Source organism: Tetrao urogallus, assembly GCF_951394365.1.
Source record: "Tetrao urogallus genome assembly, chromosome: 8".
In the NCBI taxonomy this organism is placed as follows: Eukaryota; Metazoa; Chordata; class Aves; order Galliformes; family Phasianidae; genus Tetrao; species Tetrao urogallus.
Genome location: NC_136821.1, coordinates 6142618 through 6161809, shown reverse-complemented (window position 1 = coordinate 6161809; position 19192 = coordinate 6142618). Strand labels below are relative to the sequence as shown.

The window sequence follows — 19192 nt, the reverse complement described above, 5'->3', positions numbered from 1 at the left end:
GCCCTGCAACACAAGCTATGGAAACTTTAGATTTCAAGAGCTTCCGTATTGGCAAGTCAGTACTTTACCTCTGCTGGGAATACATTCCATTCCATTTCACTAATGGGAAGACAGTAACTTCCCAAAACAAGAAGAAACTTTTCTCATTGCACCTAAGAAGTGGCTGACTTCTTATTACAGTACCTGCTGCACTTAAGAATTACAAGCATTCCTAGCCAAATTGATCCAGTGAGATTAATTAACTTGTTAGTATATTTTAAGTGACAGCTAAAATCAGGAAATACTAAAAATCAAATACTTTAGAAACAGGAACATCTCATGTTTAGTATGATAAATAGAAATGTGTAGTTTAAAGGAGTTTATTTCTCTGGTACTGGACTACAAAGTTTATATATGCAGAAAGACAGACAGGCTAAATAGATAGATAACCCCAGACAGTGTTCAGTTTGCTTAAAAAATTACCCTTTGAACATGCAGCTCAACATCTTGCTGAGTACAACCTCCGATTTTCTGATGTGCTTTCCTCACAACGCCTTCTACATCCACAATGCTCTCTTTGTTGATGCTGTCAATAAAGATAGTAGCCTTACTAAATTTCATTGCATACTGCACCAGATTCAGTACTTAGCACTAGCACGTATATGTACTGCATGGACTGCTGGAACAACAAAACAGAATTAAGAATTTAGATATTTATTATACATAATCAATGAATGAATAAAGGATGTCACTAAAACATCACCAGCCACAATAAATTCAGACTGGGACGGAAGACTTATGAGGGAAAGAATTATAATTAAGCTTAGTAATTGCTCACTGTGTGTGTATACATAAACTGACAAGTTGCATAGTTCTTTTTCTAGGCCACAATCACTCTTGCATGTGTCAGCTGACACAATTATCTGAAAGATGCGTCTTGAACAGCAGAACAACAAATTGAAAGGAAGTCCCAGATCTAAAGGGCAAAAAAAAACTGATTGAGTTTGTTTAAACTACATGACTTGTTACTGAAATATGCAAGATGCTTCTAAGTCAGTTCTTTAAAACATCTTAACTGCTCTCCACTAACAGTCATTAAGACTCTATTAAATCCCTATATAACATCTTTAAAATCTTCCAACAGTATGATAGAAGGTATGTGTGTTATAAGCAAACAGTAACAAAAGTCTTGAGAGTGATAGATGAAAAATAAATCATATGAGCAACTTTCATTTAGGTACTGTAGAAAATCACTGGTTTTAAATCCTGTACTTCATGTAATTGTGTCTCTACCGGAGATACAATTTCACTCTGTCTCTTTGTCAGCCTGCTTACAAAAGGCAAAATAACAGAAAACACTTCTTTGCTCTTTATGAAAAGTAAGTTACAATTAACTTTATCTTTCACTTCTCAGGCATCCTTGAGATGACTGGAAAGCACTTTATGTACATCACTTGACCACGTAAGTCCTTCAAAAGCAGAACAGGAGGCCCATAATGCAACCACAAACAGTAAGAGGCAAGCAAACCCTAAGCTTTTTCCAAAAGCCAAATTAGAAGGCAGCAGGATAAATGTTTTAATGCACAGAATTCATGAGCACTAATCCCCAGTGAAAGCAGAGAAAGGCAGAGTTGCAAGTAGCTGCAAGCTTCTGCTGGTGGTAAGTATAATCCAAATCACTTACATCTCCATTAGTTTATCTAGCACTTCCCAGACTCACTCTAAGAGCTGTGAGTAAAATCTAGATATTCTAAACTGACGGCCTTTTTGTACAGCTACACTAAAACCACAAGAAACTCATTAGGATTGAAAGCCTTCTTTTTAGAAATATCTATGTTTGGAACTAGTTTCTCTCTCACTTTTCTTCTTTTTTTTTTTTTTTTTTACCCAGTTAAACAATGAAGTCTATCTTCTCAGCTGTTGAGAGAAACTTGGCTTTCATCTCCAACAAGCCTTTGTGGTATGACCCAGAAGAAACTGAGATATGAACACTAAGTGCTGCACAGTATGACTACTAGCTTATTCTGTGTTCTATTACGCCTGATGCATCATAGAATGGCTTGGGCTGGAACTGATCTTAAAGATCATCCAGTTCCAACCCACTGCTGTGGGCTGGCTGCCCCCAGCAGCTCAGGCTGCCCAGGGCTCTATCCAATCTGGCCTTGAACACCTTCAGAGAATGGGCACACGCAGCCTCTCTGGGCAGCCTGTTCCAGGGCTCAGCACCACCATCCGTAGCAGCCATAAGAGACGCTAAACAGATTTTTGGCTTGACCTAGAACTGCTTTATTTCATAAAGTTAAGTTTAAATTTAAGTCATTCAATGGAATTTTTGAATAAAAGTTAACAATTTTTTTAAAAATCTGATGAAGTTTAAGTAACAGTTGCAAATTCAAACAACAGAATTCTCAAAACTTCAAAGACTCACTAGAAATGAATCACAAGTAACTGAAAAAAAATGCCAAATTTCAGCATTTTAATTATTAGACTGTTTGTTTGATAGCAATACTTTCAGGTGACAGAGGTTGTCAGCTGCTCTGAAAGATATACATACCAAAGTGCTCTATATGCTTAGCTACGAAATAACTTCATAATGTATAAAACTTCTGAAAGTATGTTTTTTTAAATGAGCTGCACTTGCTCAAACTTGTATAATGAACAAAAAGCCAATAGTAGGCTTTAAGTCAGAAGTCATATAGTGGGGGATGAGAATTCATTCATCTCATTAAACAAGAGACAACAAAATCGAGAAAGACATGGAGAAATGGTGGCTGAGTGCACTCCCTCACAAATGATTCTGTTTAAAACCGCTTAAAAAGATTAAGGCACAGAACACATCATGCTAAAACACTATCAGGTCTAACTACAAATTCGCTCTGCTCCTCAAATAAATCAATATTTAAAACAAGCCAAGTTTTACATCTGTGCTGACACGCTTTCCCCTCAAACAGTTCTCCACTTCCCTCACTTCTTTTTTCACCAACAGCAGCGTGTTGGTTGAAACAAAGTTCTGTTTCTGCTGAATAAAGCCCTCATGCTAATAACTGCAAATACAGAAGTGTTGTAAACATATTGAAGCAGGTTCTACACATTGCAAATAATAAAAGAACAGCTAAATGTAAATGTGCTGTATGACTCAGACCACTGATGCCATGGCTGAGAACCTGTGTTAGTGAAGTCACTACAGGTCTATGATCAGAGTACACACAGAATTCAAGATATGCAAAACTGCATCAGATCAAAGATACAGGAAGAAACTTCTACATCCCTGTAGCTGCAAACACTGCTTTGCAAACTTGCCTAAAACTTAAAAACTTTGCAACTGTGATTAAATATGCCTTTTTTCCCTCCTCTCTCTGGCAACTGAAACAGTATATTTCTTTGTCTAGAACACCCTTCAAAAATTCTAACATCAGTTAGTATTTTTTTAATATAATTTCACATATTTCAGCTCAGTTCCTACCTATACAGATACCTTTATCCAAATTTGCATAGAACTGCCTGGCCACATGTAGCACTACCAAGTTTTCTTCTGTCTATGAACATCTTTGTGTTGACAAACACTCATAATCTACTCTAAACTTTCATCTGATCAACAGAAAACATGCTTTTCCTCACTTGGACTGCACATCTAATCAAGTTTACCTGCATCACTCCTATGCAAACAAAAGCTTGTATTTTGATTTCTGTTTGAACTGAGCTCAGCAAGACCTAATGTTGGAAGAGTCTGAAATCCCTAATCATCATTCATCAAATGAACAATGTAAAAGTGAAAACGCTGCTTTGATCCCAACAGGTAACTCTAGGAACATAACTTAAATGGTAATTTCAGCTCAAATTAGAACAAGAAAGAAGATGCTTTAATTAAATAGTGGTAACTACAGCATAATGTTCGAAGCATTCCTAACAGTAGCAGCACAATTTTATTTTTTTTTTTTAAACTAATTCTCCCCATGGTAACAAAGAAGAAAACAAAAAACAAAAAGTGAACAAATAGCAGAAAAGCATGTCAAAGCAACCATCACTTCCATCTCCAATTAATACTACAAAAGACTTGAAAGCAAGTTGGAAATGTATGTTTGATCCTTAAAGGAGTTATTTTAGTAACAGATTCATAATGTCCAAAGCTAAACACCGCATAAGAAAACGTTCCTTTATATTATAATGTTCATTAAAATGAAAAATAAAAAATTCAAGACCATAAATATGAACAGATTCACTAGAGGCGTTACATCCCTCACATCTATGCACGACTATTAGCCAAGACTCTTCCAACCACAGGGTTGCATCACTGCGGTTTGTATGACAACACCTTCCTGCTGCAAGCTGAACCCTTTGTGGGCCTCTCTAAAAGAATCCCAATATTTGCCTGATCGAAAGTCTGAAGAATTGGAAGAAGCCTCTCTATTTATTTCCGTTAAGTAGAAAATGATTTAATTTGTGAAAGCGTCTCCAGATATTTACTTCCTTGCCTTTTTCTCCAAGACTGTTTGATGTAAGCAGACTGCACAAATCACAATATTAATACTATACTATGTCTAAAAGAATAAATAATTGTTATAAAATAATAACCAATAGTAGTCTATGTGAATGCAAGAGAAAAATGGATGCAATACAATTTACTTTTAGAAAAGAAAGAGCTCACTTTTAAAACAGTTGAAATTACACACAGGTACTATCAGGCTGAGATTTACAGTACTGATTTGTCTTGGATAGAACAGACAGATGTCTTTAGCCTCACAGGAAGGCAGATTTACCTGACCACAAATTATTTCAGCATGCTACTTCATCATCAGCCTTCTCTGATTTGACATGTATTCAGACACAGAGGACAAGATATTCCAGGAATAATCTAATCACTGGCATGTATTATATTAATGGCATTTTATTCCATTTTCAGAACCTAATAACAGAGCGGAATAGAGAACTGCATGAACTCCTGTTAAGTTGGTTATCTATCATGACCCCAAGTTGCTAACTTCTTGTATTTCTGAATACTAATCTTGAACATACAGAAGATCTCAACTAAAGTTCAGCTAGAAACTCTTTGTCGTCAAACTCACAGAAATCTCTTTAAAACAGTGGTAAACCAGTGTGAAGCATCTTTCACTGAAAGAACTCACATTCTTCAGATAATGGAGATAAATCAGTATATGAATATTGCAGTTGAGTATGCAATGTTGTTGCTAGACCACAGAAGGTTGTGAAAGCTCCGTTTCCAGGTGCCAGTATCTAAAAGAGGAACTGGTTTATTATTTATGAAAATTTGTACAAAGGATGTTCATCATTTAATCAGCTTTTATACTACCTTAATTTTTCCTTAAAATTCACAATGCAGAAGTTCACCAGCTGCTTTAAAGAAAGTTCCATAACCACTATCCAAATATGAGAAAGCACCACACGAAACAAAGTTCATCTTATGCCAGTGAAAAAGTTTAGTTCCCATAACCGAATGAAATGTAAGGTATTAAAGTTGAATATTTTCTTTGATAAATGTTTATTTCCTCACGTAATGTGTAGGAAACAAGAGGAGATGAGGCAGAGAAACAATACAGTTATTTTTAGATGCCGAAGATCAGCTTCATCCGCTAATAATAACAGCATCGTTCCACAGCACGTGAAAAAACGAGCAGGAAGGCAACTAAAGGCACAGCACACACTGTCACTGTGCTTCAGGTGGCACTGACGTGCTAACCACAAGTGCACTTGGAAGTCAGGGAAGAGCAGCCTCTGAAGGACAAAATGCAGCTGCAATGATGGCATCAGAGAGAACTGACAAAAAGATAAAGCACTGGAAAAAGTGAGAGCGCGGAAGGATATTAATAAAGCAGGTTTGTTGGTGGGAAGGAATGACTGCACTAATAGTGTTTTAAAAAAAAGTAACCCTCAAAACAAAACCCAGGAAGGCTGCAGAGCAGAAAGTTTAAAGCACACTACTGTCAACATCTAAGCAATTCAGAAGCACAAACAACGAGCAAAGCATGCATGCCATAAATCACAGTCCGCAATATCAGGATTTGTACATCAAATCCTGCCACAAAATTCCAAACACTATACAGACATGAATCTGGCTAGTCAGAGGAAGTTTGGTCTGTCACATCAAGACAAGTAGGAAATGACAGAGAATTGGAAAGAAATTAAGGGTAAGGCTCCATCTGATGTAACAGCTCACAGCGCCAGAAGGTATTTTATTAGCTTTGCCCTCTCGTCTTTGCAGATATCACCTCTTGCTAGCTGTGGACCTCCATGGTGTAGTTTAAATCACTTAACCTGTCAGAATAATAATCTAGTAAAAATAAAAAATAAAAAAAGGAGAAAGAGAGAGAAGTAAAACAAACAAAAAGATCACAGAAGACTTACAAGTGGAAGAATCAGTTCAAAGAAAAGAGTAAGGACGGACTTTCCCTCTTGCAAGCTACTACGACAGATCTCTGCTGATCATGAAACAGAAACATAGGAAATTCAGCAAAGAAACATGAAGAAAAATGAAAAACAGAGATGCTTAAGAAAACTGGAGAATAGGAGAGCAAGCATCACAAGTGTAAGACTTGTTTCACTGCACTGTAATGCAGTTTGTAGAAGAGTGCATGCAGATCGATAGTAGGTTACATACAGGGAGAGGAAATGGGGAGAGGAGAAACTACATACTCAATTCTTTTCAAAGATTCTAAGTGCTGGAGAGAACAAACTGTTTTACAAAGAAACAGAACACTTCATTTTGGCTCATAAACACCTGTAAACAGCATGCTTCACACTTGCACTGCCAACACTAAGCACCAGCAAGTAATGAACACTGCTGGTTCTGTACTCCTGTTGCCTTGAACCTTATCAGCAGAAGCATTATCCTAACCTTCTTAACTTGGCTACTGGAAGTCTGTACTATAATGAATCCCTCCCTGACATATTGAAGGCTGTAGCACTTCTGCAGCTAATTAGCAAAGGCTCCCTTCCCAGGCACGAGAGTAGTGCCAAGGACTACACAGAAGCAACTCAAGTGCCACATGTTAAACATACTATTGCACTGAATTGATCCACATTTCTATTTGTGAACAAGTAGTTACACATGACTATGAAGTTCTATTATAAAAGCCTCTTCATCACACAAACATACTTAGTACTGGACGACCTGAAAGCACAATCTTGATGTAAAAAGCAGTGGGAGGTAATTTTTTTTACCTTTAAGAATATAACAAACCAATTAAATCAATTTAAATTGTTGCAAATACCTTTTTAATTGGTAAGTCTAAATGTTGTCATAAATCAAAGTATTTTTTAAAGTATCTTAACCCCTACCAACTTTCTACTGCCAAAAGAAGGCATGTAAACAAGATTAATTCAGTGCACAGAAACAACTCATTTCTCCAACTCAGCCACTTGCAATAGAGCTTCCTTGCATCTGTACCAGCTACAGAACATATTAGCAGTCTGTCAGTCTTGTAGAAGAAAAACCCTAAACGTGTGCAGACACACATAAACATCACACAAAATGAAGTGTCCCACCAAGCTCAGTTTGCCAGACTTTTTGTTAGCCAGCCTGAAAGTAAATGGAGGTTGTCTGTGGCGAGAGAATGCTGCTTCAGCAGTTCAGAATGAATTTCAAGCCTGTTCTCTATTTTATCTTTTGTCAGTGTAATGTATTCAATGCAATACTGAACTGACAATTTAAATAACTACATTTTAAAACAAACGAAGCATTGATGTTAATGTGTGAAAATGGTCCCAACCCTTGGGAGTCCTGGTTCCCACCATTGTTTACTCTGACAACAGGATATAATTGCTTACTTACTTGGCAGCAAACTTTACCATCTGCTTGCTTGCATGCTGTCCCACAGCCACAAGAGCCTGGATATTAAACTGCTGCTGACGCAGGACTAAGAAACACTGCTTCCCTGAATACAAAAGAAAACAACACAGGTGTATTAAGGACAAGTTACTCGAGGTCTTTATAAATGAAGAAAATGTAATTCTGCAATTAAGCTGAGCTTTTAATGAGTTTCTCTCTCTCTTCCCACCCACTCTAGCTATACTTACACTCAGCTCTGCATGTACACACACACACACCAAACCTTGGGATAAATACTACTAAGTTTGCTGTGCACCTAGAAACCTGTGAACGAACATTTTCTAAAAATGAGAAGTCTTCCAAGATAAGTAATACCTAGACAGAAATTAGAATTTGTAACTATTAAAATATCTATTGTTCTTCAACTGTCGGAAGAAAATCATACTTCAACTTGTTGCACTGCTCACTGTGTTGAGTTTTGACTGTTTTCAAATAAGTTTTTTCTCCTCTTGTTAAATGTACTTTGGCACTTCTAAAATTAAAACTATAGAGTTCATTTGACAAAGCTGCTGAGAGAAATAGGCTTGATTTTGCACCACAGGGACTGTACCAACAATGGTCGTTCTATAATACTCTGCACATTCAGAATGAAGGGGAACAAAAGGAGTATTGAATGTTATAAATGACAAGAATCTAAAAGACCCAAGCAAAAATTTCTCTAAGAGCAATTTATTCATGAACAGCTTAGGGAAAAGGAAGTTAATGGAAATTAATAGTGATTTACAGAGAATATAATGCACTTTGTTGACTTTTAAAATTGGCATTTCCAAGTCAACAAAGCTCCTTCTAATCTGTTTAAGTGACAGTTACAATTACTTCCTATTTCTGCTCACAACTCTAATACACATTCATTGCTTAACTCACATCTAAGGAAATACGGTCATTTTAAACGCTTCTTCCTCAGAGAGAGGATGAACAAATAGTCACTGTCATACCATCATGAGACAGAACGCATCGATACCATTTCAATGCAAACTTCTGATCATAAAGTTATAACATTTTCATTAAAATGGTGCAAGCAGGAAGAAGCCAGCGTCCCTCATAGGCAGCTACTGCCCATTCACTGTTGACTTAATGTTACAAAACATTACAAACAACCAGCAGCCAATGTGAACACTGATACAAAAAAACCAACTGCGATTGCTGTTTGTAAACATGTAGATAACAATTCCTGACACATAGTTGCACATCAACGGTACCAAAGATAAACATATCATTTGACATACAATCTGTCAGAAATAAAAGCAAACACGTAGAACTGTTATAGATAATACTAAAAATTAACATAATTACTCTAATTATCTTACTTTGTTCTACAATTGTGATTTCAGAAATGCAATGAAACTAATGCCATATTTTTAGAAAACAGACTACAACCACTTTCATATTCCAGAGCCTGCGACACGTAAGTAACAAAGCTAACGTGAGATGAATTTACATATTTCCTACTGGCAAACATTAAATCATAGCTTTAAAGTAGAAAACTACAGGCTTCAGAAATTAAACAGATCCTTTAAGTGCTATACATGTCTATGCTTCACATTTATACAGAAAGTCAACAAACTAATGTATGAAATACACAACTTTTCCAGAAGACAGAATATGCTAAGTTTGGGGTAGGCTAGATGTATGTCACATTTAATATCTCTTTATTTCTTACTATACCAAGCACAAATCTGTAAGTTATTTCCTTGAACATTAGTACTTCTCTCTTCTTGCAACATAAAGAATTTGACCAAACATGTCAGAAATTCCAAGTGCAATATTAGGCATTCAAACAAAAATACATAGCTGAAGACTACTATAATGTAGCTCAATTAATAAATATTAGTGGAGAAGTTAGTAAAATAAATGAAGGAACTTGCTATCATACAAATCAGAAGCAAGTCTGGCCATTGCACTTAACCCCAACCACTAGAAATCTCATCAATATTTCCATCACAGAAGGACTCATGAGTAATGGTAGTCGTTTCTATGAGAAAAGAGGATGTTTTGTAGAATAATTTCTAATCACACAGAAGTTAAGTGATCAAACAAACCTCACTGATGGAAATAATTATAATATCACAGTTGTGAAAATTGTGGGAGGGAACAGAACTTCTCTCAAAAGAGCCTATTATGTGCAAGATAAGGCATCAAAAAGATGAGCCATAACCAAATCTAGTCCATCATTACATGCTTCCTTTCTTCCCCGCCTCTTGATCTGGAAAAGCATCAGAGTGAGAGAAAAAAAAAAAAAAAAAAGATTTGGGGATCTCTATGTGTTTAAAAATCCTTATGGGGCATTTCAGTGAAAAGCATTAAGACCAACTATCGTGTAATTGCTCATAGTTAACAAGAGTAACCTATTCAAGGCTTCTATAACATAAACCAATGCTGTCTTCTATATGAGACAGTCTAAAAAGATGAAAAGTTTCAAAAGGACATTTAGTTAAGAACTTTTAGTCACAGAACAACAAATAAGAGAATACTTCACACAGAATCCCATCAAGTATTCACAGAAAACCAAACAGGAATAGATTTCCCTTCTTGGAAGTACCAAATGACACAAGACCTTGAGAGAAAAGGATGCAGGAAGGAATTTGCATAAGCTGCAAAAAAAAAAAAAGCGTTTATCATACAAAAGGAATACGTTGCTAGTTACAGACATCTGCCAGCAAAGAAAAAAAACGCAGTCCTTCTGCGCTTTGTGGCAGTCTTCTTTTCAACATACTGTTTTATAAAAGCTTTGCATCCATAAAACAAAACCATACTCTGGTCTGACATATCACAGAAGTCCCGGCTGCCTGGCAGAATGCAGACTGACTTCCCAACTGCTACTCAACGATAAACATGATCAGTAGCTTAGGCTGGCTTTAAAATAAGGCCAGAAATAACATTTCAACTACCACAAAAAAAAAACAGGGCCCCAAGCACTTTATTTCTTGTACAACTCACTGAAATTTCCAACACCCCATTCTTTACACATCCTTCAGTTAACTTTCATCTGGCCTCATGAGTGGCTTGCTATACGAGACAGCTGGCTCCTAAAGTTGTTCACATTCTTTTTTGTTGTTGTTTATTGGTTAGAACCAGGCAGGGTTAAATAAAGCATACGCTGGTTATTTAGAAGTCAAAAATCAATCTTCTAAGAAAAAATAAAGCTATTTTTGTGCTAGATTTTCCTGTTTCCTGCAAGATTTTCCTCTCCACAGCAGTAGGAATAGTGCCACGCAGTGTGTGGGAAAGGCTAACATTACATCTCATGCTTAAACATTTGCTTTTGTTCTAAGATTCTTCCCCCCCAAACCAAAGTAAACAAGCATACAGTATTCCCCAACAGCATTCCCTGGATGTCAGAATTGTTCTGTCTTGTCAGACCAAGAAGGAAGAACAAGAACAATCAATAAATTGAGAACATTTGATACTCAGAATCAATTCCTTTGCTTCTATTCTTCAGGTTGTTTTAAAAGTTTTGAAAACAGGCATCATAATTTCATAAAAAACACTAAGTCTATCCTGAGGTCAAAAGTGAAGGATGAAAAGGAACAGCTTCTTTCAAAGTTGAATGTTGTCATGCTGCATGTTAATCCAACTAAAGTAAAGGCACATATCATGCAAGGCATCTCATATAAAGTAGAGAAAGTAATAAATAACCACTGAACCTTCCATTTTGTTCTAGTAGTCCACATAAAGACATCTGTCTCTAATACACTACGTTTTGTCAATACTTCTCATCCTACAGAACTTCTCATCCTACAGCAAATGAAAAAGCCACGAGAATGCTCAGTTATGTAGCAGTAGTAACATTTAAATTAGTTTTTGTCTCCTGTCCGAATAATTCCAAGCTGTGGAATATAAGCAATGACTAAGGCTTCCACAGCTTTTGGCTTTGTATCATCTCTGTACACAGCAACAAATCACTTCCATGTAAAACCACACTGCAGAACTACTGAGGCAATCACATAGGCCTCTAAATTTAAAGATCATAATACAAATTAAAACATCTATTTATACACAGCTCCTTATTTTAATTGACAGCTGTACAGACAGTAATTTAAGGGAATTTATTTCTCCCTATATATAATCAAAAAGAAAAAGACGTTTTAAAAAGAGAAATGAATCTGGTATATCTGTGTCTCTAATTCACATTATTTCCAGTTCTAAGCCTACTGTTACATTTCATCTGTAATGACAATTTTCTTATGCTCTCTTCTTTCAACTCTTGGGAAGACAGAGTATTTATATCCCCCTATTGAGCTGCCAAATGTAACTGAAGCCAGCACAACAGTTGTCAGTGCCTCGTATCAACTGAAAAGGCCAAAGCCTGTTTAAGTTTGCATATGGCAACCTGATCTCCAGAGGGAACTCCTGATTCCGTGAAGAAACATGGCTGTCAGAGAGCCGAATACGACAGCTCATGCTATTTAGAACCTACAAGAGGATGCTCCCTTTCTCTTACTTAAGAAAGATCATGGTTCTTAATTACAAGACCAAGCTGAAACAATCAGATAATGGCAACAAAGTAAAAATTCTGAAATTTTAATGTGGATTAGAAAACATATAGCAAAACTGTTCGTACACACCAGAATAAATATGGCTGTCTGAAAATTGGTAACTATAATTTTCTATCCCCACTGAGGCTTAAAATCACTTATCTTGCAACTTTAACATCCAAGGCAGAAAAATTCTATATAAGCATTGTAAGTTACTGTTACCTACAGTTGTCCACATCCTCTTTTGTAATGTGATTAAAAAAAAAATCATTTCTGCTACAGTGGGATAGTAATATCCCATCTCCCATTCAGCTGAAAACAATATTTCCTCTTCCCTGTTTAGGAAAAGTGGGTGGAAAGCAGAGAAAATAACTGGTTGAAGCAAACACTGAGTAACCACGTGGCAAAGTTTTCCTGTATGCAAGATATAATTAGCAGATAGTAATTGCTTTGCTTCATTTCACTGAAATATCATGAAGCTTAATTAGATGTTCAGGTTACACTAACAAAATGAGAAAATACACACCCGATTCCTGGAAGCCTCTCACCTTTAGCTCTGCTTGTATGAACTCTGCCACGAACCCAAACCACCTCATCAGCCTTCTCCTCTGTCAGGTCTTTTATTCGAACTAAAACACGATCTGCATAACAGAAAAAAAAACCATTACAAAACCATGGGGGACAGGTTAAGGAAAATATTTTTCACTTTAAATTCCAGATTCATCTTCTATCACCATTAAAATTTATGTTAAATTCACATTATTATTTTGTGTATCTACAGCATAATAACAATTTTTTCTGAAAACACAGATTCTGTCTCCTCTCTCAGCAAGTTGTACTTGATCAAGTAGTTTTAAATTGGCTCACGCTTACTGTTCAACTTACACAGCAGGTCAAACAGCACTAAACCAAAAGCAAGACTTATAATTGTTCATGGGTGGTAAAACCCAGCACAACTGCACTACTTCTGATAGGGCTTCACTGTGCTGCACTGCATTAGCTGGTCTTGCAGGTCTGGAATTCTGCTAGCTAAGGGATTTCTGCCTTGCTCCACTGTGCAACGTGAAAGTTGGCATGTTGAATGCAGCCAAGCAATGCCTCAGAGGAGACTATTCTCTGTATACATGTAAGTGGGGAGAAGATCACTGTAAAATTCTAATTTAAAATAAATAAAAAACCCAAGTTAGTGCACTTCCCAAATGTAAAGAACATTGCATGCATGTGTAGGAAGAAGGATTTGGATAATAAAGGGGAAAAAAAAAATCACTGAAAATTTCATTTTGTAAATAAATCAAGACTTTATAGATTATACACAACCAGTATGAACTGACAACACACTGGCTACATGCCATTAGTCCTTGAAACATACTTATTTAATTGGCTATTTCCCTATATTTTGGCCAAAACACTGAGACTAAAAAAATGTATTTGTTGTAGTATCTACAAATCAGCAAATATATTTACAGCACACTGTAGAACCTCAACAGTTCTAGCTGCACTTTTTCATTTACAACTCATATACAGACTTCTTGGTGCAATAAGCAATGTTTTTAACTTTTTCAAGAGAAACACACAACACAAGCAATTTATCTTACATCCCAGACATCTCCATTGTTGCTAAATAACACTAAATTTACTAAGACACTTCTTCCCAACTGAACTTCTCCCAAGTTTGCCTACCCCAGCTTACCATCTGCTGTTCTGAACTCCCTCCTTCTGTCCCTGCATACCAGTCACAGCTTGCCCTGCAATCCTATTATTGTGCACAGGACTAGTATTCTGAACTCTGCAAATACCAAGGGGGGCAATGGTGTTTAAATGCTTTTTTTTCTTTTTACCTCATGCTAAAGACAATACAGTTTTAGTACTTCCAAGAGTTCAATATGTGGACAGTTGAAATTAGCTCAGTCAACTTAAAACTGCATTACAAGAAACTTGAAACATTTTCCATGCAGAAGAATAAATACAGAATGAGGTGCTATTCCCAAGTGTTTCAGAAACCATCTGCATTATAAATATTAAATATTTTTTGGATACATACTGGTCATCAAGACTAATAAGACAATTTTCGTTCAAAAATTTTTGTATGATATAAATTGAAAACAATTTCACCTTTCATAAAAAGGCTAACAAAACAATATGCAAAAAGAGACATAACAAAATGATTTTTTTTTCCTCAGTAACAGGCAAAGCAACTTTTCCATCACCTTACTTCCCTACAGAAAAAAAATACCCTATCAGTCCCAAATCTCTTCTTTCCTCTTACTTCTAAGATGCTGCTGGATCGTAGTAAGGTCTACATTTTTTAGTGTACACAATTGTTTGTACCTCATTTTGTCTTGTCCAGCCAACATACTGTAGCTTCTACCTTCCCTCCATACTCTCACATACAACTCATTGCACAGGAAACTCCCTTCAGTTTCTGTTCTTCTTTTCCTTGATAAAAATGAAGCCTCCTGTTCTCACCTTTAAGGTTCTCCCACCATACTCATTATATTGCCTACTTGTTCTTTCACAAATCCAAGACATATTTACATTTTCTGTCTTCTCACCCCTTCTTTCCACATAAACATTTACAGATAATTAAATACTGTAAAAATATTTTAAAACTGTGCTTCAGTTGAAATGAAGATGTGGGAACACACAGGTATTAAAGATCAAACCAAACATGTCCAGCCTCTATTCAATATTCATGCCATATCACCTTCGCTGCCATTTTAAATCATGTTTATCACCTGACAGATTTTTTTCAGAGCTCTAACATTTTAATGGGAAAATAAAAATCCACAAACTTGTATGGGCTGTACGTTTACACACACATACATTCTCTGCCTGCCTTACCAGCCTTTTTTCTAAGTTCATCTGAGTTACATCACAGAATTTTGAAAGGTATGATCAGTATTTCTGCAATCCAGCATCATTACGTTATTGGGTAATTTTGAATAAAAGAACTGAAAGATAAGTTTAATTAAGAACCCTAAAAGTCAACAGCAGATTAAAATGAAAGCAGCTTTAAAAGAGGAGAGATGAAACCAATGGGACTGAATGGACAAAAGGGAAAAGCAAAGGGAGTTTTACTAGCAATTATAGAAAGCAGGAAGGACTGTAAAAACATGATGTAATGAGAAGTAAGAACACCAGATGGGTGGAGCAGCCAGCATTAGAAGACAGAAGTGGGCCAAGAACAAAGGCACAGATGTGTGTGAGATCAGCAGTGCAGGGTGGATCATCTATGCAAAACTTCTGTAACTGAAAAAAGCTTTATTTTGCCTGGAGAGAAACAAGAACTCATGAGTGCAGTGAAATGACAATAAACTCAGAAACTCATAAACTCAATCACAGAAAGTGATTGATGAGTACACTCTCCCATGAGTCCTTTGGTGAGAACTCTCCTTGCCAGGAGCTCCTGAATCTTTAAGAACATCAACCCTGAGGAAGGCACTGGGCTGATTTGTATTCCTGGCGTTTTGGTTTTTATCATTACCTTACTTGGCGTTCAGTGTAACCAGCTTCCAAAGAAATGGAATGCAGCTTTTATCTTATGCCCAATGGAAAGCCTAATCAATCTTGTCCATGCATTGGCTGAGAATTGTTTTATTAAATGAGGATTGAGGGGACAACAAACCTAATTGCAGCACTCTGCCCTTTTCATATTACTTCCCATAGCTTTTATCATTTGCTTTCTCAATATTTTTTTTCTGTGGAGTATTTTTGAATGTCTCCTTTGAACATGACACAGTTGACAAAGGAAGACTTCCTCCAAGAAAGGGGAATTTGATTCTTCATGTGAGTTGTCCAGCTTGGGGCTCACGCAGAGTTACTGATACAGCGTGTGCAACTGGCACCTGGGACAAAGCTCACAGAAACTCTAGTGAGCCAAATGCCATTGGAAAAGAGTGCAGGGTGAAGAGATCCAACAGGACTTCAGCTTGCAGTCAGCAGTGCAGTTGAACTGGTAAGATGCTAACTTTGAGAAGTTAACTCTTCCTTGTCATCACACCTTTGGCGCTGTGGCTGAAGTGCTATCTTTCCACACTCAGTATGGACAGCTGTATTCCTGCTTCTTCCTGCACTCCAGACCCCAGTGAATTTCTTCACTTTGCCCAACTGGCTGAACAACTCACTATTAGCAATTAAACACGTTGAAATCGAGTACCTGAAGACGATAGAAGCCAGCAATTAAACTGGCTAACACTGTCAGAATTTCAATTTTAGTTACATTTCTTTGACAACTAACACATATTTTATTCAATAACGGCTGTTAATGCAGTCTGTAATGATTTTCTTGCTCTGCTACAATATTGCATGTTTCTCTTTAGTCATTTTCAACCTATGATCGCTTTTGTGGCTTCTCTTCCCTACATTCTTTGCATTTCTCTGAGAGGTCAACCAAAACAACCATTCAGAGGAGAAAAAAAAAATTACCTTGTTAAAGAAGATGTTTCTTTTTTACATTCCACTACGAAAGAGTTACCAGAAGGCAGTCTGTTACCTTTTCTCATTCATGTTTCATGAACTGAATAATGTGAAGATTAATGTTTCTTGGGATGTTGACCTGGAACACTGTTCTTTAGCTGACAAGTCTTTCTGAATCCTAATTTAGTATCAGTATGAAATGAAGATTCCCTGAATTCACAGTGGTATGAATAACAATACAGCCCATAAATATTAATATATCTACTCAGAATGAGCCATTGCAGCAAGCCAGAGCAGAACTTATTCTAAGCAACAAACAACCAACCCTGACATCTCCAGGACTTGGTGTATCATTAAAATAAAAAACCCACAATAATTTAATACAAGAAAGTCAAACCTGCAGCATCAGAGAAAAACTGACAGGCTGTGTAGGGCATGGTCCTTACTCTATATCTACTCTGATATTCAACCATTATCATGATATTCTTTTTCTTCTGTCTTATCAGAGCGTTCTGTGTTCCAACCTGAGTCTTCTTGACCTCCAGTCCAAATGCCACACAATTTCCAGTCTTGCTTTACCTTCTCTACACTCTTCCGATAAGCAGCTTTAGATAGTAACAAGATCACCATCCCTCAGCTGCCTCCTTTCCAGGATGAACAAACTCAGTTTCTTCAATCTCCCTCATAGATCCTGTGTTCCAGCCCCTGATCAGTCTGGCATCACTCCGCAGGACACGCTGGCAATGTCCTCCTTGCACTGAGGAGCTCAAATCTGGACACAGCACTCCAAATACAACCTCACAAGTGCCAAGCATACTCAAATAAAGGGAAAGAATGACAGCAGGATCTGAATGAGAAAGTCTGGTAAATGATTTTTCAAACAAGTAGTGAACATATCCAATAGGTAACCTTTTTGCCACCCTTTTCTTTAAACACTTTTTTTCCAAACTGACCTGGTTTCTCTTGGGATTGTATCATTGATGACACTCCATATCTTTCTTTCGCATAATCCTAAGAAAAGGTAAGAAACACACATCAAAGAAGCACACACAAAAGGATAAACAAAATCATTACTTAACTGAGGTACTATAAAACAAATAGCTAAAATACTTCAGTTAAGAAGTGGTGTTTCAGGGACAATGTAATCTCAAAGATATAAGTGAAAGAATTGTGCCCTCCAAGAAAAATTCCAAAAGGAAACACACTTTAGGATCACTATTCACTACATAGAACTTAGTACAAATGCCTGTATGAAGAGCCTACTCTTGAAAATGTAATGAAGCACCATGGAAGAAGACCCACTGCTGAGCACCTCCTTCCAATATTCAGGCACACCAAGAAAACCAGCAGACTGCCATGACAGTATAAGCAAGCTTGACAGACTACTAACAAAATCTGTTATGGAAGACATTGGGGCAGGGTCTATTAAAAAGATCTCAATTCCACATATAGTTTCCAACTCTAAGCCCTCACACTTCCAAATAAAACAAACCACTGATTTATTTTGTTCTATCCAGTAAATGCACATAACATCATTCTAAATGCTTTCACTGGGGTTCCTGGCTATTTTACTTCTGCTCAACCGTGGTCTAAATACAAATTTTTTTTACAGAAGCCTTCTATAATGAGAATTCCTTGTCACTGACACACATTCAGCCTTTCAAAAGAAAGCAACACTGACTTTATAGTGAAACGAACTGATTTCCATTATCTTTATTCTTGAAGAAATAGGAACCCACGGCTTTTCAGCGCTGATTCGAGACCTTCAGGCTCAACCTCCCGCCACGCCAGCAGCAGCCATTGAGGCCCTACAGCAGAGGCCTGCTTGTGAGCACGCAGCGGGCCGTGCTGCGGCTCAGCGCTCTGCTGACGGGGCACACGGGCACTGCGCTCCTGCGACGCTTCTCGGCGACACGCAGGAGGCCCGCGGGCTCGGGACACACCGCGCGATGGGACAAGGGCGAGGCACTTAGCCGAGCACCGATTGACAGCGCCCAGCGAGGGGGAGAGGAGGACAAACAAGCGGACTCCTCACCGGAGCCCGACCCGCCCACCCACGGCACGCCGCCCGGCCCCGCGGCCAGCTCGGGCACGGTTCCTTTACTCTCAGCGGACTGGGGACCTCGACGCCGCGCTCGCCCCTTCCCCCCCTTCGCTCCCAACGGAGACCCACGTCGGCCGCCGGCTGCTCTTCGTTGTCCGGGCGGCGGTCCTTGCCCTGGCCGCGACCTGCGGCGCTCGGCATCTTGCTGCGGTACCTCACGGCCCGGCCCGCCTCGCTTCGGCCCCGCGCCGCTGGCCCGCGCCAACCTCCCGCGAGATTGTGGCGCGTGCTTCGCGCGATCGGCGAGATTATCGCGAGACTCGAGCTGCAGCCTTTGGTGATTAACGGCTGCTTGTGGGCGGTGCGAAGTCCCTCGGCGTGGCTGAGCGGCAGCGGCGTCCGTGAGGGTGGTGGGCGCTGCGAAAGCTTTGCGTG

At 38.1% G+C, this 19192-nt stretch overlaps 1 protein-coding gene across 1 annotated transcript in view; it reads right to left on the bottom strand.

The window, feature by feature from the left end:
- The window catches only part of DARS1 (aspartyl-tRNA synthetase 1), a gene marked incomplete at both ends in the record, with an annotated part of 36479 nt that extends 17521 nt beyond the window's left edge, over positions 1-18958 (bottom strand). Inside the window, 5 exons of the mRNA XM_079539422.1 lie at positions 463-565; positions 7766-7868; positions 12846-12938; positions 17667-17724; positions 18887-18958. Of these exons, the coding sequence (XP_079395548.1) occupies positions 463-565; positions 7766-7868; positions 12846-12938; positions 17667-17724; positions 18887-18958 (429 nt within the window). The remainder of the gene's footprint in view (positions 1-462; positions 566-7765; positions 7869-12845; positions 12939-17666; positions 17725-18886) is intronic.
- Between the last annotated feature and the right edge of the window lie 234 nt (positions 18959-19192).